This window comes from Gopherus flavomarginatus, chromosome 3 (genome assembly GCF_025201925.1).
Source record: "Gopherus flavomarginatus isolate rGopFla2 chromosome 3, rGopFla2.mat.asm, whole genome shotgun sequence".
In the NCBI taxonomy this organism is placed as follows: domain Eukaryota; kingdom Metazoa; phylum Chordata; order Testudines; family Testudinidae; genus Gopherus; species Gopherus flavomarginatus.
The window spans coordinates 265,685,551-265,711,952 of NC_066619.1; the positions used below are offsets into that span (position 1 = coordinate 265,685,551).

Below are 26,402 nucleotides of genomic sequence, written 5' to 3' on the forward strand. Positions count from 1 at the left end.
TACAATTTTATAATTACAAATGTTACACAAATTAAAAGGTTTATTACACATATGGAACAGTGTAACTTCAGAGTGTTTTGCAGTGCCCTATATATGAACTTTCTTACCTTTTTAGCTTCTTTAGACTTTCTAATATTGTGTTGAGGGCCAAACTTCTTGTGCGTGCAAAATACATTTTTAGACCATTCATTTATATAGGATGTTAACTGGCGCTGACCAAAGCTGCCATCAACTCTATATCTGTCAGCTGGAATCTTATTCATTGGAGGGGGAAGAGTACCACAGTTAATACTTGACCAGCCATCTGTAGAATCCGTATAAGACTCCTGGTCACTGGCATTTCCATGTTGCCATTCTTGTAAGACATGAACAGGCAACCATCTCTGATTGCCTATGCCTACAATACTTTTCTTGGATGGCGGCACTGAACTTCGAGAAGAAACTAGCGGAACTTCAATACGAGCTGAAGGACTTAAGTGCTTACTTAAATTTTGTGATTTGTCATTCTGAATTATTTCTAAATGAGCGTTTCCTTCTTGTTCTTGACAGAAGCCATTCCAATGGGAAGCATGTTGATTCTGTCCCCTTCCAACTGGATTTTCCCATATACTATTAGGAATATGTTTACTTGGATTGCCTCCTAAATCAACCACCAAAACTCTATTGCTTTTTTCTTCTTGGTTAAAATTTCCAATACCACTATCACTGTTGCTGCTTGTACTGTTATTCTGATGAGCATCTGCATCACCATCAAGAAAAGCTCTTGCTCGCATTCCCTCAATCAGCTCACCCATATCCCTATAGAGGACAGAGATAAATTGAAGAACAGGTAAAGATGACGTTGGAAATTCTAAACAGCCATTTGTGTCTGGATCTGCCGTACACTCCAGTCCAAAACGTCTTGCTATACCTTGGTGAATTTTATGATGAAATAATTCTGGGTCCACCATGAACACATGACAAGATGTCCTCAGAACCCCTTCATCTTCCTGAGCCAAGCTTGCATCATCATTTGTCTGCATGGTAACTAGCCCAAAAAATCTTCTATCATCAGGGCACACAGCACTAAATGCCAGTTTCTCTGCAGGATATTCTGCCACTACACCAGACTTGTCACTGCAGAGCTGAATACAGTCATGCATAATCTTCATCATCACCAATGAATGGATTTTCTGTTCTGCCCGAAGGCGTCTCATACATCCCCGAATAGCCTGCAAACTGTCATTTTCCAGATTTGAGCTTGTTGAAGGAAGTTCAATCGAGCCTAGGTAACCTACCACCATAGCAACATTTAAAATACTTGCATCTAACCCGAAGTCTTCTGGATTTTCCAGTCCAATTTGAAAAACTGAATCATCATGCAACACTTTGGATATTTCTTCCTTTGAAAGTAGATTAGGATTGTTATTTATACTTTCATGTCCAGTTTCAAACGTAATAGCAGAAGACTCAGAAAGGGATCTTTGTTTTGGTACTGAATTCTCTGCATTACCAGAACAAAAACTAGGATTTTCAAATATCATGTTGAAAATTCCACCAGACTGCATTTCTTCAACAACCTTCTCCGCTCTATTTATACCCAAGGCTTTAGAGTCAGGCTTTGGCTTCAGCCATCCTTTCCCATCATAAAAACCAACTTCTTCATCACTAGAACATGAGTCAATATGACTGTTGCCTTCAGCAATGACCATGTGCAGGACTCCAGAACATTTTCCTATTAGTTTTACCACATCTTCATGAGAAGCTTGTTTTACATTAATTTCATTAATTGCAAATATTTCATCTCCTGCTTTAAGTCCCACATAATCTGCAGGACTTCCTTTCATAACGCAGCTAAGAACGCAGGGAGCTTGTCCAGAAAGGGTGAACCCATAGCCAGCTCTTCCTCTTGCAACTTCCACACTTCTTATTCGAGGAGGAGCATGCATATTGAGTCGACATTTCACTGTTTCCCCTGGTCTATACATTGTGGTTAATCTCTGGAACAGGTGGGGCCCTTAATTAGTGCAATTCTTATTCAAGTTTCACTTAGGTGCTTTCCTGGCATCCCAGTTCCTTCATCTGCAAAAGTCCTAAAGAATAAATAAATAAAAATTGATTTAATACTTGATATTTTCCTTTTTTGTTGTTCTTAATGTTTGAGAATACATTTATCAAAATGACTATAAAAATATCAAATACTTAAATATTGGCATAGGATCATGATATCTTGCTACTTTATTAATGCCAAAGCAAAGCTGAACAATTGTGGAGGACACACCTTAATGCTGGTGTAAAAATTATATTAATACAATTATAACTTTTAAAATATTAAGTTGTTACAACTTGTTTACTGAATATTAAGATATAGCTACAATAGGGGCCCCCCAATTTGACAGAACAACCCCATTTTAATTACGTTTCCTGATGGGACCCCAGAAAGCAAGGACAACACTTTTTTGAAAAGCAAAATGGTGTTCTCTCTCAGCGTGACCTTGCATGCACTGTATTCGAGAGGTTATGTTGAGCGGAGCAAAATGGCATCCTTTGCACATTAGAGATCACCATGACCCCATCTGCTGATAGTATGACCCCATTTGAGAGCATGACCCACAGTTTGGGAACCACTGAGCCACAAGTATGTTACAGCCATAATACTTGAAAATAGGACAACGCATATTATGTTTAGCTAGTTATGTTGCAAAATGCTAACGTTAGCCAAAGAAATTCCAGAATTTCTGCTATCACCCACAGACAAGAACATGTCAGAAAAGATAGCCCTCCCTAGCCGTAAAACCATGTGGTTTTTTTTTTACCCACGAGTAGCTGCATTTTAAACTTTACCTTGCTTTATCTTTATACTGTTTTCTTTTGTGCTGTACTTAAAAGATGGATTGGTTATTTAAATTTGTGCTTTGTACAAAATAGTTAATAGAAGTTTAATTGCTATAACAAACAGATTGTAACTCTATGGAACTTAGTCAAGGGACAAACCCCTAAATGTGTCTTATCTAGACCAGGACACCTCCCTTTCTGTAAAATACCAGCTTGATACAAACATAAGCCCTATTTCAAGAAGACAAACCATGTACAATATTCATGTTTTAGGAAGAGACCTGACTGTGAAAAGGAACTTAGGATGCATTAATAAATCTGGGTAAAACTACATAAAGAATTCTAGAAATATCTTTGATGAAAATAATTTTATAATTATTCTAAAAACTTGATTCAGAGAAGTCTCTAGGAAAAACATGTAGCTGGAAGTGTTTAGAATTTTATATGTTTATTTCTTATACATTGAAATGACAAACACCTTTCTGAAATGTATACTTGCAAATATGTTAGCTAAACAAAATACTAATACAATTGCTATTTAATAGTAAAATGCTTTATGTACCAGCACAGAATGTAATAACCTTACTAAACTAAGTACTAATGTAAGAATATTTAAATACAGAATATTTATATCAGTAGGAAAATTAATTACTCACAGTGCTCAAGCAACTCTCACCCAACTCAGGAAGACAAGAAAAATAATCTTTCCAAAAACTGTCATGTAGAATAAATAACTTTTTTTAAATAACTATTTAAACTAATGACTCTCTAAGAATTATTTAATAGTGAAAGACTGTTTTAAATACCAAAAACTTTATATAAAGACAGGAGTGTTTGGACTTTTCAGAAACAGAATTTCATTTCCTGTTAAACTGTTAAAATTGAAGAAATATATCAGAACATTGACTGAATAAAGAGAGTTAATTTTAACTTTAAAAGTTGCCTGATGCTTTCCTGCCACATTAACAAAATCAGTTAGAAACACTGTGCATTCATTAAACAAACTGCTTATTCAAGAGCTGAAGGAGTTACCTAAACCAACCCTCAAGGAATGGAGCCAATGAGTGACAGCAACAAGTTTTGAATCTAAAGAAGCCTGAAAGAGGTGTGTTTTCCTTTCTATTTCCATGAAATTATAGAAGGGTATAAAAATCTCTGAAGTGAGCACTTCTCAGACACACACAATCTCTACTATCCTGCTTAAACAGCAAGCACTTATCAATATATCCTGTCCATCTCTACAAGCAAGCTGCCATAAGAGCTAAAAAAAATGGAGAAGACTAACAAGAAATCAAAACCAAGGAAACCTCCCAACATTTCAACATGGATTGATGAGAAAAAAATAACTAAGACATGGCCAAGGGATTAGATTAAAATCCTATGATTTTACTGGGATATAAAAATGCTGTTGTAATTTAAAATACCAACAGTTTCTCCTGTTAAATTACCAAATGATTATTAGTCCATGGATTCCTGGGGAGGAGATGGGACTAAATATTAGTAAACAAAAATAGTAAGATATAAAGTTCTTGATATTCACAATTGGCACATTTCAAGACAGCTCCTTAAATGGCTTCTTTTAAGCAACAGATTTAAATATTTTTTTCAGTTTCACAGGATTTAGTTAAGATTGCTTATGTTGCCCATCTATAAACTGACTGGTTGTTTTTGTTATTAATAATAACTAGACAGGGTCCTACCTGCCCGTAAGCACATTATTTTGCCCACACACTATTTTGCCCAAACAGTTTTTAAGTATCTAGTAAAATATCAAGACTGAATTCACAATAATTTAGGGAAACAATATTCATTGGTCTTAATTTACCAAAGTATGCCCCACCCCCTAAAGGTGGTCCACTTTCAAGGTTATAATTAGGGCTCTACCAAATGGATGGCCATGAAAAACATACCATGGACCTTGAAATCTGGTCTTTTCCCTATATCATACAGATTTCACAGGGGAGACCAAAGTATCTCAAATTGGGGGCCCTGACCAAAAAGGGAGCTGCAGGGGGTCACAGTAATGCCACCCTTTCTTCTGCAAGCCTTCGGAGTTGGGCAGCTGGAGAGCAGCAGATGTTGGCTGAGCACCCACTCTGAAGCAGCGCCCCATCAGTGCAGAAGTAAGAGTGGCAATATTATACCATACCATGCCACCCTTACTTCTGCACTGCTACCTTCAGAGCTGGGCAGCCAGAGAGTGGTGGTTGCTGACTGAAGGCTCACTCTGCAGGCAGCAACCCAGAAGTGAGGGTGATAATACTATACCATGCCGTCCTTACTTCTGCACTTCTGCTGCTGGTGGCAGCTCTGCTTTCAGAGCTGGGCTCCCAACCAGCAGCCGCCGCTCTCCAGCTGCCCTGCTCTGAAGGCAGCGCCGCTGCCAGCAGCAGTGGAAAGGGTAGCAGTACCATAACTCCCCCTACGATAACCTTATGACCCCTCCAAAACTCCTTTTAGGGTCAGCCCCCTACAATTACAACACCATGACATTTCAGATTTAAATAGCTGAAACTGTGAAATTTGCAATTTAAAAAATCCTTCTGGTCATGAAATTGACCAGAATGGACTGTGAATATGGTAGGGTCCTAGTTATAATCTCTGTTAAAAGCTCTCCACAGACACACATACAGAAGAGACTAACACAAGTAATCTGTCTACTGCACTGTTACTTGTGTTGTTTTATGTTTTCTTTTCCTTTCTAATAAAATAGACATGGTTAATAATTGAGGTTATTCTGTTTGATCTCAATCATGGTGTCCCCTAAGGTATACAAATGAATTCCTGTGACTAAGTTTTCATCTACACTACAAGCTACAGATGTGTGTGACGCTGGCAGACAATGTGCCAGCCTACGCCAAGGCCTCCAAGTCTCACTGAACACCGACAAATGCATAGCTGGAAACCAATCTGGCTCACCTATGTGTTAGCATTATTAAAATAGATGTTAAGTTTATAAGAATGTATTTAGATTTGATGAAATGCTTGTAGGATGCTGAATGCATTGGTGAGACACAGTGGGTGAGGTAATATCTTTTATTGGACCAACTTCTGTTGGTGAGAAAGACAAGCTTTCCAGCTTGTCTTGATCTCACTCATAATATTTGTATCCCATGGTATAAAGTTATACTGAGTGTTTGCAGCCTAACTGTAACTCACTAACCAGGAAAAAAGCATTAATTAACATAAAGTGCTCATCCTGCACACAAGAAGGTCCAAACAAACCAAAATGAGCCATTGTGAAACATCGAAGTGTCACAACCCAATGGCCCCCCTTCCCCTAGGGAGTCCCCTGGGAAGGCGGATCAGCCCTGTATATTGCTAACACTGTAGCAAGCATCACAACGCATTTTGGGGAGGGTTAAAGGTGTGCGAATGGAGAATGGAAGATTCTTTTGCAGGTTTACAAGAGGCCACGGGGCGGGGGGGGGGGGGAGAAAGAAGAAAGCAGAGAACGAGTTAACTCAATGCTGCAGCTAGCAAGCTCAGTCCGAAGATAAGATGCTGACTCCAGCCCAAGGCCAGCTGCTACTGCCAAGACATAAGGGGGAAGTCCAACCACCGACAAAAAATAAGCTGAGCAGAGCTGCAGAGATAACAGCGAGAACAATGAGAGCGAACGAGACACAGAGCTGAAGAGATAACAGCAAGAACAGTGAGAGCAAATGAAATGGCAACAGCAAAGGCCAACAGAAGGGAAAACAGTCTCCGGAGCCAGTATGTTTTGGGAAACCACGGAGGCCACAGCAAGCCTGTTTGGACTGGTACAAAGAACACCAGGAACAGAAGACCGTGAACGAACCCCACCCTCTGCCCACAAGGACTTAAAAATCCTCCTGAGAGCTAAAGCAACTCAGAGAGCACAGCAGATTTTTGGATGGCCTGGGCCCAGGACAGCACTCTAGTCCACCTTCCCCCCACCCTTCTTCTGACATTACACCCAGACATGGCCAGTCTGGGTCATACATGTGTGAGTATGAAAGTGGACTAGGGCTTGGGGCATTAATGCTTTCTTTCTTCCCTCAGGGATGTGGGAGCGTTTCCAGCACTCTTTGATGTTATTTTATTATTTTATCAATAAACGTTTAAAATTTAGAGACACTTGGTGTGCCTCGTCATCTCCTCCCCAAAAAAGATCCTGTGGCCCAGTCTGATCAACTGTGGCCCAGGCAGATTGGTAACGAAAATCTGTCACAAAAGGACTAAGACTGATTGCCCTACATGCATTAAGATGATATGGGGCTCAAACACCTGTCCCGTCAGTTTGAATGCTGGGGGAAGGAAATAAAAATCCCTGTGACGTTGCACTCTATATGATTTTATGAAAGTATGCTGATGAGTGTGAATATAATGTAACTAAAATATGCTTCATGCAAAAGGTCTCTTGTAAGGTATAATTACAGAGCTTATAATCTATCGAGTGTGGTCATCCTATTTGTATAAATGTATCACTCTTGTACCTGAAACTAGAAATATGAAATATAACTCTGAGGGCCTACTGTAATTATGCAAAGTGTGGGCCATTAATGGTGGTTTGGAGTCTTGATGGCTCCCATCAACCGGGACAACTGACTGTGGATGGCTCTGTTTGCAGGCAGGCCTTCCTGTGAGTCAGGCTGGGAGGAATGAAGGCTTGGGGTCTTACAGTGACATGTGATCATGTCACCTGAACTGGAATCCATCTTCAACCTGGTGTTTTTCCATTGAGAAGGAGGGGTGGGAACCCAGAGGGACAAAGGATTCCCACCTTATGCAAAAGATATACAAGTGGGTGGAACAGAACAAAGGAGGCAGCCACCTGAGCTGAAACAAGGGCTGTACCGGGGAAAGGATTGTGCCCAGACCAGGAAGGCATCCAGTCTGTGAAAGAAACGTATTGAAACATCTGAGCATGAAATTTTATCTGTATTCAGTTTTTTTACTGTATTAGGCTTAGACTGGCGTGTTTTATTTTGTTTTACTTGGTAATTCACTTTGCTCAGTCTGCTATTACTTGGAACTACTTAAATCCTACTTTCTGTATTTAATAAAATCACTTTTTACTTATTAATTAACCCAGAGTATGTATTAATACCTGGGGGGAAGGTGGCAAACAGCTGTGCATCTCTCTCTATCAGTGTTATAGAGGGTGAACAATTTATTAAAAATTAATTAATTTATTAAAACTTATACAGGGTAAAATGGATTTATTTGGGGTTTGGACCCCATTGAGAGTTGGGCATCTGAGTGTTAAAGACAGGAACGCTTCTTAAGCTACTTTCAGTTAAGTCTGCAGCTTTGGGGCATGTGGTTCAGACCTTGGGTCTGCAACCCTGCCTGGAGTCTCAAGCTGGCAGAGAAACCAGGGGCAGAAGCAGCCTTGGCACATCAGTTGGCAGCCCCAAGGGGGTTTCTGTGATCCAACCCATCACATCCCTGATCAGAAGTAACTGTATCACTGTGCTGCTTAGAATTTGGAGAGGGCAATATTTCTAAGCATAAGCAAGTGGTCCCCAAGCTGCTTAGCTTGGGTTAGCCCTAAAGGACATAAAAGCTGCTGTAATGTGCCAGTTCTTTTATTTCTCTCTGGAATCTAAGACTAACTCATTTGTGTGTGTCTGTTTACCTGCTTTAACCTTGTAAATAACACTCTTACTTCTCTTCTTAGTTAATAAAGCTTTAGTTAGTTTATTATAGGATTGGATACAAACATTGTCTTTGGTTTGCAATCTGAGGAACAACTGACCTGGAGTAATTGCCTGGTTCTTTGGGACTGGGAACAACCTGAATATTATTCTGAATTTTGGTTTAAGAGATCACCTATCACAAAGTTAGACTTGCCTGGGTGGCAAGATAGACAGTCCCTGGGGTACCCTGGTCTGTGAATCTATATTCAGGCACTATAATAGCTTTCGGAGTTCACACTAGATTCGAGAAACCTAAGTACCGTAGAACCTCAGAGTTACAAACGCCTCAGGAATGGAGGTTGTTCAGGACTCTGAACAAAACATTATGGTTGCTCTTTCAAAACTTTACAGCTGAACATTGACTTAATACAGCTTTGAAACTTTACTATGCAGAAAAAAATGCTGATTTTAACCATCTTAATTTACATGAAACAAGCAGAGAAACAGTTTCCTTACCTTGCCAAATTTTTTTTCTTTAAAAAACTTACCCTTTATTTTTTTAGTGGTTTATGTTTAACACAGTACTGTACTGTACAGTATTTGCTCTTTTTTTTGGGGGGGGGGGTGGAGGGAGTCTCTGCTTTCTGATTGCATACTTACAGTTCCAAAGAGGTGTGTGGTTGACCGGTCAGTTCATAACTCTGGTGCTCGTAATTCTGAGGTTCTACGGTATAGAACTCACAAACCAGGGCACAAACCCAAACTGGTTGTAACAGTCTGCTCTGAGGCTGGTACTCATGCTCGTGAGCCAGATAAATCTGACCATGTAATTCCCCCTGCTTGTGTACAAATACTCACATTAGCTCTCATCAAACTCATACTAATATAAATAGCAGCATAGCCATGGTAGCACTGGTAAAGACAGCAGAGGCATGGCTAACTATGCCAAGTACAAACCTGCCTGAAACCACACTCAATGAGAGCTAGCACGAGAAGATGTGTGTGAGCATGGGAACCATACCCCATCTCATAATGTAGACATAGCCTAAAGTAGAAGCAGTCACCCTTGGTTTGGAGGTAAGAGAAAAAATTAGTAAGAGCTGGCCTACCATTTCATGTTTTTCTAAATTAAATATTTTTAGAATTTTTAAAATAAAATTACTTGGCATCCAGCAATTTAAGTTTATCCACTTTCCACCTCACAAAGGTATCACTGAAAAATTATTAATAGTCAATTCTTATAATACTTCTCATTTATAGATCTGAAAGTGATTAGTAATGAGGGCAAGTATAATTATCCTCATTTTACGGATGGAGAAGCAGAGGCAGACAAATTGACTTGCCCAATACACCTCTACATCAATAGAACGCTGTCCTCAGGAGCCAAAAAATCTTACCGTGTTATAGGTGAAACCGTGTTATACCAAACTTGCCCCCCCCGGAGCACTGCTTTACCGCATTTTATCTGAATTCATGTTATATCGGGTCGGGCTATATAGAGGTAGAGGTGTATAACAACAGCTCAGTGGCAAATCTAGGTCTCCTGGCTCTTAGCCTGGTGTTCTTATACTGGACATGCTGTCTCTCTTCACAATAAATGTGATAGCACAGCCAGACTATCTATCATCACTGTAAGAGTCACTGTCACAGTTTTGATGTTATTTAAAACGGCTAATTCTATTTTAATACAGGACATGTAGATAGCATCATTTCACCATTTCATCATTTCACTGAATACTTGTGCAGCAGACTGTCAGCTCATTGCATCCTTACTGACCTGCTACATTCTGCAGAATAATACACATCAATTTAAGTCAGAGCAGTCTTTAGACGTAAAATCTATTAAATAATACTTATTTGGACTAATATTAATTGACAACAGTTTTTAAAAAATATATATCTGCAGGTAGGTACGCTGGCACACATTCTACTTGATGTAAGTAAGAAGAGGCTACATACCAAATTAAAAGAAAGTGTGGGGTATTCCTTTGAAGATGTACAAGAAGCAGGAAGAAAAGGGCAGACCACCACATAATGTAAACATGCATTAGACATGCATGAATGGAGGCAAAAAGTTCCGCCCCTTCGGTATACCTGGACTGCAGGCAAGTCGTTGACAGCCTATAAAATGCAGGCCTCCTCATGTCCTCTCAGTCTAGTAAGGAAGCATGACACAGAAAGACCTCAGTGATAACTATAGACTGGGGTGGCCAAAAAGACAAAAACAGTAGGTGATGGGGATGATAAACATTTTTGTTGTATTCATATTTGGTTATTTCACCTTGTGTTATATTTTTGAGCAAGGCTTCCTTTCATACTGCAGAAGCAGCATCACACAGAACATTTTCCCACTGCAACCATATACAGTGTACTAATTGAATATTTTTTCCAATTAACATGTCTGTAGATCTACTGTGAGTAACAGTATCTCAATTATTACTGTTTACTTATCTGGCTTTTGAAATGCATCAGTTCAAATGTTTATATATCTTCAAAACAATGCAAATAATCAGCTGGTATTTTCAATGTAATTCAATGAATTTTTAATTATTGCTTTTGAACCTAAAAGGCAATGTATATATTTACATAATGCACTTCTTTTGCATTCTTCAACTATAATTACCCAAACTGTAAATTCAAGAGTACAGAAGGAAAATAAAAAAAAAATCAAAATTACTCTATAAGAATAATCACATAAATCTATTTGTAAAATATAAATAGCCAATCAAATTCAACACTGTAAAAAAATAATTTTCAGAGTTATTGTGACATCCATGTTTTGGTTTAGACTACAACTTGCAAAAAAATGTAAACCGTCCACAACTGCCAGTGTGGAGTCCTGCTACAAAAGTATTAATGCATCTGGTAGCAGAAGCCCTACCTAACAATTATTAAAGAAGAAAAGGTAACCTCATGAGACGAGCTAGAAATAACTGATTTTATTATCTCATAGGTCAAAAATTTAACTAAATTTTGATACTATCCCACAGAGAGTTCAGTTATTTTATTATCATTATTATTTGTATTATAAATAAAATAAATAATTAATTGGAGATAAACCAATCTCCTAGAACTGGAAGGGACCTTGAAAAGTTATTGAGTCCAGCCCCCTGCCTTCACTAGCAGGACCAATTTTTGCCCCAGATCCCTAAGTGGCCCCCTTCAAGGATTGAACTCGCAACCTGGGTTTAGCAGGCCAATGCTCAAACCACTGAGCTATCCCTCCCCCCAATTATCATTATCATATCACTATTATCATAGTGCTTAGGAGCCCCAATCCTGGACTGGGACCCTATTATGCTAGGTGCTGTACAAACAGAACAATCCTTGAGCTTACTATCTTCATATGAGAAAAGAGAACAGAAGGATACAGCCAGATTGATGAGGGAGTACAAGGAAACAATATTGGCCAGCATGACAAGCAGTGATCTCAGCACACCAGTATCCTAACCATTGTCAACCTTTTTGGAGTCGTCATGCAGAGGAGCATTAAGGAGGAATTTGAAGGAGGATAATGAGCTAGTTTTTCAAAAGGGGCCAAGCTCAGGGTAGAATGGGCAAAAGAGTTTGTGCAAACTAGGAGACACTCCCCTCCAAAACTTGGATTAGAATGAAAGATTCCTGAGTCTCACCATTCCTCTGCTGTCAGCAAGCATCTGTGAAATCTACTATTAGGGACTGAAATGTGGACAGCTGTGCCTAGTAGCTTGAGCAGGAGCCAGAAATCAGGAATCTGAGCCAAGAGTCACAGCCAAAGTCAAAGATCAGGAATCAGAGCCAAACGGAACCGAGTTACCTAGAGTGAGGCAGTGCTTGGGCCCAAAGCAGGAGCAGGGCTGGTGGACAGAAGGACCAGAACTGGTATGGTACAATGCAGGACTGGAACAGAAGCTAATGCAGCAACAAGTGAATGACTGGAGCATCAAGTACTCTGTTGCTGCTGGTTTTAAGAGCAGGTCTGCTGATCCACTCAGCCAGTCAGGCAGTTTGGCCTATCAGGAGGCTCAGTATGCCAGGTGTGCTCATCAGATTACCTAAGGGTTAAACTGGCAGGTAAACAGGTTGGCTGCGGGTCCTTACTCCTGACACAATGACAGAGTATCCCATTCCCCTGTAGTGCTGGTCCCACATAGAACTTGATAACCTGCTACTCTTTTAACTCAAATGAAAGAGGTCTGTGAAATGGAACTCAAGATTTCAACACTGCTAATGAACAATTTGCATGTCAATATAATGCCAAATGATAAGATTTCTGTTTTTTCCATCTGCTTTTTTTTAAAAACCTAGGAAAGTATACAAAAAAAGTAAGGTTGAAAAGTTAAGCACTCAGAAGTCAGGAAATGCCAGAATTAAGGTTGACCACGCAACCTTACTTTGGCCCCCTTTTACATATGCATTATGATACAGTCTTTAATTATATCTTCACTCAGTATTTTTTCCCCACAGGATCCCTGCCATGTTCAAAAACACAAGATGGACCTTTTCCAAGGATAAACTGGGGTTGTGCAGTAAATGACGCCGTTGTGCACAGCACCCCTGCTTCATCTGTTGAAGCTGAAAGGTGTACAGTTAATGAGTAAGGGGATTGAGGTAAGAAGGACAGTCTCAAAGTTAAAGCAGTTGAATGCTGCCCTGGAAAATTGGATTTTATCCTGGCCTTTGCCACAAGATTCCTATCTGATGCTACGCAAGTCACTTAAACGAACATGTTCACAGGTGGTCACAAATTGTGTTCTCCTTTTCTGGGTATCTGACCTGGACCCTGGGGCAGAGCACATTGATTTAAATCATTGATTTTAACTTTGGTTTAAATCATCAATTTTAATCTTGCTTTGCATTTGTACTTTTTATTTATTTCCCTAAAGAAACATTCATTCTCACTGTTTGGTATAACCAAACATTTTGGTTTGCAATTAAATATAGCCTTTATAAGTTTGGTACTGTTTTTGCAGGAGGATACACTATATTACTACATATTTATTTAACCTATTATAGCTTAATTTAGATTTCAGATCATAAAAAAATGCAAAAAGGTAAGTTAAGAAATGTCATTCGCCATTTTCTATTTACTGGAGGATTATTTTTTTACTCATGATTTATGTCAAAATTCTTTTGGGTGGAAACTGGAACTCAACTAAAAATGCACAGAGACCATTTTAAAACTGTTTTCATTAGTTAAATAATATGATCTTAAATGTGCTGCATACCTAAAGGAAAAATATCAAAACCTGTTGTGCATTTTAAACTAACAGATGTATTAAACAAAGGACGTTATCTGTAGTTAGTGAACTGAATTGATTGTTTCTGGTCACCACGTCCTTCAAGTTTTTAGAAGCGACAGATCTTATCCCCTCACACCTAACTTTTATTCAGAGTCTGGAAGAGAAAAAAGGCTTTTCCTAATTTTTCAACTCCCAATAGGTTTCTCAACTGAATAAAGTGAAATTAAAAAAAAATATATTCTCTCTCTACCTGCAGAAAAGGCTACTGCTGTCAAATGCTGGTTTAGCACTTCAACAAACTATGGTTCCAGGTACTCAGCTAGAGACTGCTGCTAAAATTTTAAAGAAAATCAAACCACTGAAGTGGAGCAAACACATATTGATTGATTTTATTTTTTGTTTAAATGATTTTCATAGATTTTAGCAAGTTTAGGTCTTAACAGAAGTTGTCATAATTTCAAATATGCTTTTTAAAAAAAAATACTTTATTAATTAGAATATTCTGACTTTTTAAAATCAATTTATCAGCCCTGCCCTGGTGTGTGATTTGCAGGCATGCAGAACACATACAACTGCAACTGAAGTCAAAGGGAGCTGTGCTTTGAACATATAAAGTGCTATATAACTAAGTACTCTATAAAAATCAGGTCCTAGATGTCTCAAATCGAGCACACAAAATTAATGGATATTTTTTACCTTAAGTACTGGTAAGTACCCAACGCTTACTAGCTTCCGAGATCAGGCGCATCCACATTGGAATGGCCATAGATGACCTTTGTAAATATTGTTTTTATGGTTGATCATTAAAAAACAAAGTATAAAGAATTTCAAAGTTACAATTCACACTCTAGTCATAATTTGACCTCCTGGCATGTACTTAGACTAAAATTGGTAAAGCACTTTGAACATGGATAGCAATATATAAATATATGTTCACATTCTTTTGCCAAGAGTGACATTTGTGCTTGCAACATCTGAAACTTTAAATGCTTTACAAAACAAAAAACATTCATTGGCATCTCAGGCCTAGCTTTTAAAGTATATTAGTTATTTCACTACTCTAATAATGAAAGAAGTATTTAAATAGTCAGAGATTGCTTTTCACCCTCTTGTGACTGGTACTTGAAAATGAATTATCCTGAATTGGAAAAAGACTCTCAGTTGAAGACTCAACTCTAGGATGTGCTCCCTTTAGAGGACTTCCAGATCCGAAATATGACCGGCTTCAAACCACAATGTAAAATATCAGTTTAACTTTATTTTTTTTAAATTGTTTTCTTTTGACTAAGGGTATGTCTTCATTACCAACTGGATCAGTGGGCAGTGATTGATCCAGCAGGGATCGATTTATCGCATCTAGTCTAGATGCAATAAATTGATGCCGAGCGCTCTTTCGTCAACTCCTGTACTCTAGCTCAGTGAGAGGCACAGGCAGAGTCGACGGGGGAGCAGCAGCAGTTGACTCACTATAGTGAAGACACTGTGGTGAGTAGATTAAGTACGTCGACTTCAGCTACGTTATTCACATAGCTGAAGTTGCATAACTTAGATCGATTCCCCCCCCCCACCCCGTGTAGACCAGGCCAAACGGTCAACATTGTTTTTTATCATCTCTGTAGATACCAGTTGTAATTTGTCAGTGCAGAGTGGTTTCTGTAAGTAATGTGTTAATATAGTAATTATCTAGCTGCCATGATAGTCTCTCTAGGAATCAAGAAAATAATTTAGCTTTAACAAACAAACACTAAGGGCTTGGCTGTACTGGAGAGTTGCAGCGCTGGTGGTGGGTTTACAGCGCTGCAACTTAGTAACTGTCCACACCTGCACGGCACATCCAGCGCTGCAACTCCCTGGCTGCAGCGCTGGCTGTACACCTGGTCTGCTTGGGGTGTAACGATTGCATCACCAGCGCTGCTCATCAACTGTGGCCACCAAAAGCGCTGTTATTGACCTCCAAGTATTAGGAGGTATCCCAGAATGCCTGCTCACAACAAACCGGAAGAATGGCTGAACTCCGAGCTCCCCCGAACTGCTTATTTAAAAAACAAACACAGCTCCTGTTTGCTGAGCGAGCGGAGGCAGGCAGGGAAATTGCTTTGGAATGTTCACAGCTGTTTGCTTGAAGAGAGAAACGGCACGCTCACACGGCGGGGGTGGGGGGAAGTCCGTGTTGAGCAGCTGCTTATGTGGTCTAAAGGCTATTTAGGAGTGCATAATTTGCATTTAGTGAATAAGAGAGGGGTGGAGGAAGGGGTCAAAACTTTTTAAATGATTCAAGGTAGGTGCTGTTTATCTTCCAGTCCTTAGAACTTGCAAGGCAGGGAGCTGAGAACAGTGTCAGCTCCAAAAATCCACTCTCTCTGTCTCCCCCACGCTCCCTGTCACACTCCACCCCACCCCCCTGTTTTGAAAAGCACGTTGCAGCCACTTGAACGCTGGGATAGCTGCCCACAATGCACCACTCCCAACAGCGCTGCAAATGTGGCCACACTGCAGCGCTTTCCCTACACAGCTGTATGAAGACAGCTGTAACTCCCAGCGCTGTACAACTGTAAGTGTAGCCATACCCTAAGGCTTTATCTACACTACACAGCTTTAGTGACATAGGGTATGGCTACACTTGAAATTTCAGAGCGCTGCCGCAGCAGCGCTTTGAAGTGTGAGTGTAGTCGGAGCGCCAGCACTGGGAGAGAGCTCTCCCAGCGCTGCACATAAACCACATCCCTTATGGGTGTACCTTGCAGCGCTGGGAGCCGCGCTCCCAGCGCTGCAGCACTGATTACACTGAGGCTTTACAGCGCTATATCTTGCAGCGCTCAGGGGGGTGTTTTTTCACACCCGAGCGTGAAAGTTGCAGCACTGTAAAGTGCCAGTGTAGCCATGGCCACAGACGTGTTTCTAAAAGTCGGGCAGTGCCGACAAAATACTTCCATCCCCTACTGTAAGCACTCCTGCTGACAACAAGTCGTTTACACTGCTACTTGCCCAGGCAAAACTTTTGTCTTTCGGAGGGGCTTTTTTAAGCACTTGCGAATGACAAAAGTTTAGTCGTTCAATTGGCAGTGTAGACAAAGCCTAATACTTTGCACTTACATAATGCCTTCCATCCAAGAGTTAAGAAGTGCTCTACAAACATTAATTAATCTCACACCACCTTTGTTAGGAATCAGTGGCAGAAAACAGAATCCAGGCTATCTTACACCCAGTTCTATGCCTTAAGAAGAGGAATATACTACTTCCATTAGGCCCCACTCTTGAGTTTCCTAAAATATTAATGTACATCCAATTATCTCCATTATATTACTGTACTGTAATAACTTCTAAGTTAGTGCACTATGTTTTATTTATTTGGAACTAAAACAGTGTTTAATCCATTTAGAGTACGTACAAAATGATTGCAGAATGTTACTGAATTTTTTAATTAAATTATATTTTAAATTATTTTTTAAATTAAATTTTGTTGTAGGGTTCTGATGACATCATTAAGTAGGATGACTTGGTTGCTATCAAAATAACCACTCACTGAACACCGAGATACCTGCAGAGGAGATTGCCTCACATTTTCAAAAATGCTAGTGGGTGTTATGCATGCATGTTAAGAGCAAAACAGGCCCATTAATTAAATACCCTTTGGAAAACATAAATGCCAATATGATCCCATGCAAAAAAGTATAATTTTATGACATTTCCGTATCCCTGTTAAGGGTTAATAACAATAAAAAGTTACTACCCTAATTTGATAAAAGGTTTCACAAATTGTATTGACATTGGAATATTTTTTTCAGCTCAGTAAATGAGACTGCATATGGCGTTTTATTACCTTGAAAACTTTGTATCACCTTACAGAAAGAAACATTTCCTTGTGTACATATGGGATAAATGCAGCTGTTACAGTAGTGCAGGGGTTCTCAAACTTCATTGCATTGCGAACCTCTTCTGACAATAAAAATTACTACACAACATTGGGGGGGGACCGAAGTCTGAGCCCACCCAAGACCCATTGCCCCATGTGGGGGGGGGGACAGGGAGCGGCAAAGCTGAAACACAAGGGCTTCAACCCCAGTCGGACAGCCTGTAACCTGAGTCCCAACACGCGGGGCTGAAATCCTCAGGCTTCAGCCTCGGGTGGTGGGGCTCGGGCTTCGGCCCTTGGCCCTAGCAAGTCTAAGCCAGTCCTGGAAACCCCATTAAAATGGAATTGTGACCCACTTTGGGGTCCCGACCCACAGTTTGAGAATCGCTGCAGCAGTGTAAATCCACTGAATTTAGTTTATACCAGTGTAACCAAGCAAGAATTTGTCTCATAAACCACATTGTCCTTGTTGCTGAACTACAGAATGGTATACAGAAAGTGGTAGAATCTTTGAATCAGAAGTAAAATTTGCAAGTTCTCTGACAGCATACATTCTTGTTTACATTTGTTATCAACCTGCTATGAGATTCAAGGAACAGCAGAGCACGAAAAGAGACAGAATCTGGGTTGCAATTGTCCTTGGGCTGTACCTGTCTCCTACAAACAACATTTCCTCACACAGCTATTTTTGCATTTTCACTGTAGTTTTCCAGCTGTCTTCATTTCCAGTGTAGCTCTCCTACCATTTCTCAAACACTCTAATGGGGGGGGGGAGAGGAGAGGGGGAAATCACGCATATACACCACTACCTCGACATAACGCCACCCGATATAACACTAATTTGGATATAATGCGGTAAAGCAGTGCTTCGGGGAGGGGGGGAGAGGGGGCTGTGCACGCTGGTGGATCAAAGCAACTTCAATATAACATGGTTTCACCTATAACGCGGTAAGATTTTTTGGCTCCCAAGGACAGCGTTATATCGAGGCAGAGGTGTACTTGACTTATTTCATGCATCTGCTCTTGTTAACTAATGACAATAAAAAAAGAGCAAACAGAAACAGGAGATATATTCAGAAATTAATTTAAGAAATAGCTCCAGTGGGCCAGGAGGGAGTATGTGAAAATTAGGTCTATAGTGCTGAGTATTAAGCTCATCTTGAAAGTCTGTTACCCATGCAACCTTACAATTGATTGTCTGTCTGTAGGGGGAAGAGAAGAGGAGAGGGGAAACTGTTGAGTTAAAGTGTTCAAGGTTGGTGTTTTCCTCCCCTACTCCAGGTTACAGACAATTCTTTTTCTATCCAAGAACTGGACAGGACTCTAAAGTACATCAATGCAGAACTGCCTCTGTTGAGAAACAGGCAGCACTCCTTTCCCAAAGTATGCCTCCACAGAGCTCTCAAAAATCAAAACTTTTTTGGTCAGTGCTGAAGTGTGCGATATTTACAGAGAAATGACACAACTGAGAGAAACAGTGATAGGAAAAACACCAGTAGACCCTCAGCAAAAATTATTTGATTGGGCACCAACAGAGTGCTTGGCAGGTGTGAGTGTGTGTATACATATATATGTATTCTTGCTCTAAATTTGCATGCTTTAGCTTGGTTCTTGTGAAAGGTACTGGTACAGCAAAGACAGCAGCTTTTCCACACTGCACTGCCAATATACCAATTCTATTCTGTAGGGACAATTTGCAGGAGAGAGAATTCCTTTAGTTTCCACACTTATTAAATCTTTGGCCTCTTTTCTGAGAATAACAATGGTGCCACTAACAGAGGCATTTTTTGTTTTGTGAACAGTGCTTCATTGGGAACTGGACTGAGATAGTATTTTTAAGTAAGAATGTTCACTAATATCTCATGATTAGCAAAACATACTGCTTATATCTGTATCAGAAGGAATTGCTTTGCCAAAATATAGTTAAGTGGTGGAGGTATACCTCAAGAATTAGTAGATGTTAGTTTGGTTTCTCCTCAAGAGCAGGCATGAGGAAGGCAATCTTTCCCTGAGGACCTTATCTGAGTATGCAATCAAAGCGCAAAAGGAAACGTATATGTGCTCTGTAGATTCTGCGAAGCCATTTGATAAAATCCAATACAAAAGGTTGATGATACATATTCTTGAAGAATACTGACTTTCAAGATATAAAATTAATAAAAAGCTATATTGGAGATAGAAAGCAGCAACCTGAATGAACTATGCACTATCAGAATATGGCAGCATTGAGAAAGAATGCAACCTTGGTATACACCTATCTCCGCAGTTATTTAACATATGTAGATGTTATATTGAGGGAAAGTTTAGAAGACACCCAACCAGGACATACAGGTCAATGACATATACATCAATAATATAAGATACATCAATGACCTAATTTGCATTGCTTAGACCAGTGATACTCAGATTGAGGCTCAGGAGCTGCAAGTGGCTCTTTAATGTGTCTCCTGCAGATCTTTGCAGCGTATATTAAACCACTGTGTGATTTAATTATTAATGAATCTAAGTTATTAGCCAGTCAGGATGCTTTTACTATGTCATTAACCAATTATAGTTAATAAAATAATAATACTTGGTTGATCTTTTTGCTGTGAAAATATTATATAGTCAGGGGTGGGCAATAATTTTCACAGGGGAGCCACTCCACGAATTTTGGTAAGTCGTTATAGGCCGCACATTTCTACTATATTAATGGAAGGGGTGCAGGGTCTGGGAGAGAGTTTGGGTGCAGGAGGGAGCTCCAGGCTGATGCAGAGTGTTCGGGTGCAGGAGAGGGTGAGAGGTGTGGGAGGGAGTTTGGTGCAGGAGGGAGCTTCGGGCTGGAGCAGGGGATTAGAGTGCAGGAGGGGGTGCGAGGTGCAGGCTTGGGCCAGGAGATGCTTACCACAGGTGGCTCCCAGCCAGCAGCGCACCAGGGCTCAAGCAGGCTGCCGCCTCCCATAGCCCCATGCCACCCCCAGAAGTGGCCGGCTGCTGCTGGCATGTCTCTGCATGCCCCTTGAGGGGGGAGAGGTGCAGCGGGTCTCCATGGGGTGCATGTGCCTGCAAGCACCATCCCGCAGCTCCCATTGGCTGGTTTCTGGCTGTGAGGACAGTGCTGGGGGTGGAGGCAGCGCACGGAGCCACCACCCACCCACCCCCCCAGCAGAGGTGCACACAGATGTGCTAGCAGCAACCGGCTGCTCCGAGAGTGGCATAGGACCACGGCTGAAAGGCAGCCTGCCTGAGCACCCCGCTATGCCGCGGGACTTTTAGCAGCCCAGACTCGGAGATGGCCAGGGGGCAGAGGAGGCAGGGCAGAAATGTTAGTCATGGCAGGCTGCAGAGAAATGTTAGACGGGCCGAATCCAGCCAGCAGGCCGTATTTTGACCACCTCATTTAGAGAGAGTAAATGAAACAATGAATTCATACTGCTGGGGTACTTTTGATTGTTAATTTGGCTCCTGAACAAGAGTATCTGAGTATAACTGGCTGAGACTAAGGAAGAACTTCAGAACATGTTTATTGCTGCAAACTATGTCAGCAAGAGATATGGAGTGAGGATCAACATTAGGAAGACAAAAAATGTAATGATAAATAAACACAGAGCCCAGAGGCGCCAACTTTCTAATTTACCCATGGGTGCTCAACCCCTGCTCTGCCCCAGGCCCCACCCCCACCCCCACACCACCCCTTCCCCCAAGACCCTATCCTGCCCCACCTCTTTCGACCTCCACTCCACCCCCCTCTTCCCATCCCTCCCCCAAGCACACCCTGCCTCTGCTGCCTCTTCCTGCTCCCTCTCCTCCCCCTCCTCTCCAGCACACCACTGAACAGCTGATCCTTGGCAGACAGGAGACGCGGAGGGAGAGCTAATCGGAGGGGCTGTCAGTGGGTGCTGAGCACCCACCTATGACAGAGATGCACGAGACAGGCAACACCTATTACATGATGGTTGATAAGTGAAATAAGTGTAGGGAGTCTAACACCACCAAATGGAAGATGTAATGAAGAAATCAACTCCATATATGCTCACTAAATTGCTGAAGTGCTACCTACAGTCAATTCTCCTGTTTGGATTTGAGTGCTGACACTTAAGAAGGACACTGAAAGAAGAGTCAAAGCATTCAAACTTTGGTGTTATAGATGAAAGTTTAAAATTATCTGGAAAATCAAAACTATGAATGAAGCAGTGATGAGAAGGATGAGTTTTAAAAGAGGTTAATTACCTAAGACCCTAGGTCAGGGGTTCTCAAACTTCATTGCACTGAGACCCCCTACTGACAACAAAGATTACTACATTATCCCAGGAGGGAGGACCAAAGCCTGAGTCCTGCCACCCCAGGCAGGGTTGGAGGGGGCAAAGTCAAAGCTCAAGGGTTTCAGCCCCAGGTGGGGGCCTGTAATCTGTTCTGAGCCCTGCCACTCAAGGCTGAAACTGAGTTCTAAGCCCCGCAACCCAAGGAAGTGTGGCTTTGGCCCCTGGCCCCACTAAGTCTAATGCCAGCCCTGGCGACCCCATTAAATGGGGTCACAACCCACTTTGGGGTCCAACCCACAGTTTGAAAACTGCTGCTCGAGGTAAAAGATCACAGAGCAACTCACTTCCAGCACTCACACTGGAAAAGAGTGCAGGCAAACTAGCAAGAGAAAGAAAAGAGTCAGTTATATCTTCAGACGGACTGGTACCCTGCCACTGCTACCAACTCCTTGTGTTCCCTTGGGTAAGTCACCTAACCTCTCTTTCTCATTTTCCCTATCTGTAAAAATGGAATCATGCATACTCACTTCCCAGAGGTCTAGGGAGGATTAGTAGATTTAAAATACTTTGAACACAAATACTGCTACACAATTGCCAAGTATCAGTAATGTGCAGACTTTGGTTTATAAATCTCATTCCTAAAGAAAGGAGCATCAATCACAGCAGTGACCTCTCTGTGCCTCTGCAAAGTGGAGATATTAGCGTTTCCCCACCTCACAAGGGTACTGTAGTAAATTCATTAACAGGGCAGGCAGATGCAACAGCGAGTGGGGTCAGGTAGCTGCTGGATAGCTGGGGACGTGCTCCTCGAGGGCCGGGAGCAGTTTACTGTACCCCCTCCCCCAGCCAAGCAACAGTTGCACGCTACTCTCGAAACAGTGTTACACGTTAACCTCCTTATCGAAGCAGCCTCAGCCTCCCTGGAGGGTGGAGCCGCTGGAACTGGGAGGGAAAAGCAGCACCCGGGTCAGCTGGGACCGTTTGAAAAGCAAGCAGTAAAATCGGAGTCCAACAAACCAATCCCCACCCCCGCTGCAAAGCTCAGCTTGTAACGGGACCGCTCCCCGGCACACGCCCCCAACACCGCCCAGCGCGGGGGGTGTCTAACTTCTGCACGCTATCCCCCATCCCCCGATTCCCCTCAGGTCTCTCCCCTCCCCCACTCTACTCCTTCCACCCCCCCGTCCCGGGTAGGGTCCCGGGCCGGTAGCGCACAGTCGGTTTGGTCTGGGGGGAGCACAGCTCCCAGACCCACTCACCTCCGTCCCTCAGGACTCTTAGCTCCTCACCGAGTCACCAACTCGTCACCGGGGCGACGGGAGCCTGTCTCCACCACCCAGCACCTCGGCCACTGGCTGCAGGGAGCTGTCAGTCACTCACCAGGCAGGGGTGGCGGTCGGGTTCCCAGACCAGCGAGAGGAGAGACAATACAGAACCGGGAACTACAACTCCCAGCATGCACCGTGGCCAGTCCGCTACCGCCTAGGGCCGCTGCGCGTTGCATGCCGGAAGCTGTAGTTTCCTTCTTGCTTCGACGCCTCACAAGGGGGCGGTGGGCCGCACACAAATCCTCAGCGTGGGGGCGGGAGCGTGCCCATCCTCCACCGGCGGAGCAATAATACGCATGCGCAGACTTTCGCGGGCCCTCCTCCGCACCGGGGGTGCGCGAGGCTGGGGCAGTCGTTGGAGCTCAAGGTGCGAGGCCGGCAGGGGGCGCTCTCAGGATAACAGAGGCTGGAAGTTCGCAAAGTCAGGCGCGTGAGGCGTGTATGAGGTAGGCAGGACGAGGCGGGCAATTTTTCACTTTAAAGCAGATTTTATTAAACCAAATACATTTCTTCTTAAAAATAAACCCTACTTAAAATTAAATGTGAAACTGTTGCAACCTGAGTTCAGGGTTCAGCTTCCTGTGTAATCCATGAAAAGCAAGAGCCTCTTTTACAGGTGCTGAGGGACTATTTTCTTCATTTTAGTTTTTTCAACTAGCTCACTTCCATGACTAGCTCAGTGAAAGTTCAGAAACCAATTAGGAGCTGAAAAAGCAGGAAAGCTTGTTTTCCTCTTTCAGTGTATGAATAAAAGGTAGGTGTGAGAGGGTGAGATTTACTAGTTCTAAAGTCAGTTCAATTCACTAACAACAGATAATACTTCCACTGTTTAATACAGGGGTTCTCAAACTGGTGGTCATGACTTCTCAGGGTCATGAGGTTATTATGTGGGGGGTTGCGAGCTGTCAGCCTCCTCCCCAAATGCCGCTTTGTCTCCAGCGTTTATAATAATGTTAAATATAAAAAAAGTGCTTTTACTTTATAAGGGTGGAGGTTCCCACTCATAGGCTTGCTGTGTGAAAGGGGTCACCAGTATAAAACTTTGAGAACCACTGGTTTAATACATCTGTTAGTTATAAATGCAAAACGTTTTGCTATTTTTCTTATGTATTCAGCACAATTGAATTTAGTTTTAAGTAATAAATTGTAAAATTTTAATTGAATTCCTATTTCCATCCATACGCAACTTGACAAAAAATGAATCATCTCGTAAATAAGAAATGTCATTCAGCATTTTCTAACAAAAATATAAAATTAAAAATCAGGATAAATGTATGGTAAGCTATATAATTGTTTAAATAAATATGTATAAATATAATGTATCGTTCTAGTTGGTCAAAACAAGTACCAAATTATCCCAAACAAGGAGAATTAACTCTGCTTTAGAAAAATAACAAATATATTAATGCAAAACAAGATTTCATATGGACAATGACTTGTTTATACTGCTCTATATAATATACACTGAAATGTAAGTAGAATATTTATATTCCAGTTGATTTATTTTATAATTTATACAGTAAAAATGAGAAAATAAGCAATATGTCAGTAATAGTGTGCTGTGACACTTTTGTGTTTTTATGTCTGATTTTGTAAGCAAATAGTTTTTAAGTGAGATGAAACTTGGGGTATACAAGACAAATCAGAATTGAAAGGGATACTGTAGTCTGGAAAGGTTGAGAGCCACTAGACTATATGATGCAGGTCATTGTCATAGGAGTGCAAGAGGGGCAGTAGTTTGTCTGCTGTTGCCTCAACAAAGTGCAACCTAACCATAGCCTTTAATAGATAGATTGATAATGTCTATTCCAATGAAGAGAATTATGGAAGGGATTATGTTGGAAGAAAAGAATAGTTAACGTGAACGTGAAGAAGTAGGGTCTCAGCACAGAACTGGGAGCCAGGAACTGTGGAATCCTATTCCCATTTCACACACCCTACATGATCTGAGGCTCAGATTCTTCAAAATGTTCCATGTAGATATAACTACACAGAATCACAACAAATTGGCACTGAGGTCTACCCATGTGGCACAACTTGCAGGCTAGAGGCTTTAATTTCTATGCCTTAGTCTCTTAGTCTACAAAATGGGGATAGTGGTAGTGTATTCAAGGGTATTGTGAGAATGAGGTAAAGGTTGTGAAATGTTTGGAAGACTGCTTTTACAAGTACTAAGCATTATTGTTAGAGTTGGTCAAAACAATGAGAGGAGGAAGAATTTGCATAAAATATCTTCTCAAAAGTTTTCTGACTAGCTACTGAGCTGGTAAAAAATAATAAAGCTTTAGCAGAAGATGAAATTCATATTAAAAATGACATACCTTTTTGAAATTTCTCTGCCAATTTTCCTGATATGTAATTGCCCTGTAATAAAATCTCGGACCTGGGTCTGATCCAAGTTTCCATATATGTAAGTGTAAGAATAGATAATTATATTTACAAGTAATAATAAGAGAATATTTCTTCTTTCTTTTTCTTTATGCTCCCACACACCCCCAGGTGTATAAGGCATCCACTCTTTCTACCACCATTTATTTTGGTCTTGTGCTCATCTATTCAGGCTTCTGAGTGTCAAGTTGATGGATTTCACTTCTTTTTCTGAACTGTGTAATGTTTTTCAAAGTTGCCCTCTGTTCCTTTTTCCAGGTGGTGTCATATCACTTGCTGTGGAAGTCATGTTGATGGCATCCTTACAGTGTGTCCTAAATATATCTGTTATTCTGATATTGCAAGAAACTCTTTCCAGTGGATTCTGAAGAACTTCCACAGGCATTTATTTTGGAATGAGCTGATCTTTTTATCTATTTCTGTTGTAAATTTCCATGACTCTGCTCCATAATTGAGGACAGACATGATGCTGGTATTAAAAAATTATATTTCTGTGTCAGTGCCAATCATGCTACTTTTCCAAATCTTTTCAAGTTTATGAACATTGTTTGCTCCTTTTGACATTTCTTGATTGACTTCTAGCATGGTGTTACTATCATTGCACAACTCACTGCATAGACAGGTAAAATGACTTACTTTTTCAGGTGTTTCTTCATCCACTCTAATGTTTACCTGTGGAACATGGATATCCATATATTTTGGCTTCCCATTGTTGGTGAACAAACCAACTTGTTTTGCTCTATGTGGCAAAAGCTGTGTCATTTCCGCCATTAAGGGATGTGTTGAACTAAGCAGGACAGTGTCATCCAATTGCACTTGATCATTTGTCCATAAAATTCCTCTGTGGCCTTTTGTGGTTACTTTCCTCATGACATAGTCAATGATCAGTGCAAACAACAGTGGAGACATATTATACCCTTGCCTTACTCTGGTTGTCATTGAAAACTATT

At 41.2% G+C, this 26,402-nt stretch overlaps 1 protein-coding gene and 1 long non-coding RNA gene across 5 annotated transcripts in view; one reads left to right on the top strand and one right to left on the bottom strand.

The window, feature by feature from the left end:
• The window catches only part of RGS12 (regulator of G protein signaling 12), a 169,592-nt gene extending 146,435 nt beyond the window's left edge, over positions 1 to 23,157 (bottom strand). For 3 of the 4 annotated variants that reach the window (XM_050947324.1, XM_050947322.1, XM_050947325.1), the window contains exons 1-2: positions 22,996 to 23,157; positions 108 to 2,072 (exon numbers count right to left, since the gene is read on the bottom strand). In XM_050947324.1, coding sequence (XP_050803281.1) covers positions 108 to 1,967 — 1,860 coding nt within the window. In that variant the 5' untranslated portion in view covers positions 1,968 to 2,072; positions 22,996 to 23,157. Of the gene's footprint in view, positions 1 to 107; positions 2,073 to 3,470; positions 3,512 to 22,995 lie in introns of those variants that run through there. The other variant, XM_050947323.1, reaches the window with a different exon arrangement.
• A 120-nt stretch (positions 23,158 to 23,277) lies between these two features.
• LOC127048384 (uncharacterized) lies at positions 23,278 to 25,958 on the top strand. The gene is made up of 2 exons (XR_007773626.1): positions 23,278 to 23,510; positions 25,711 to 25,958. It is a non-coding gene; the product is annotated as an uncharacterized LOC127048384 (long non-coding RNA).
• Positions 25,959 to 26,402: the final 444 nt, after the last annotated feature.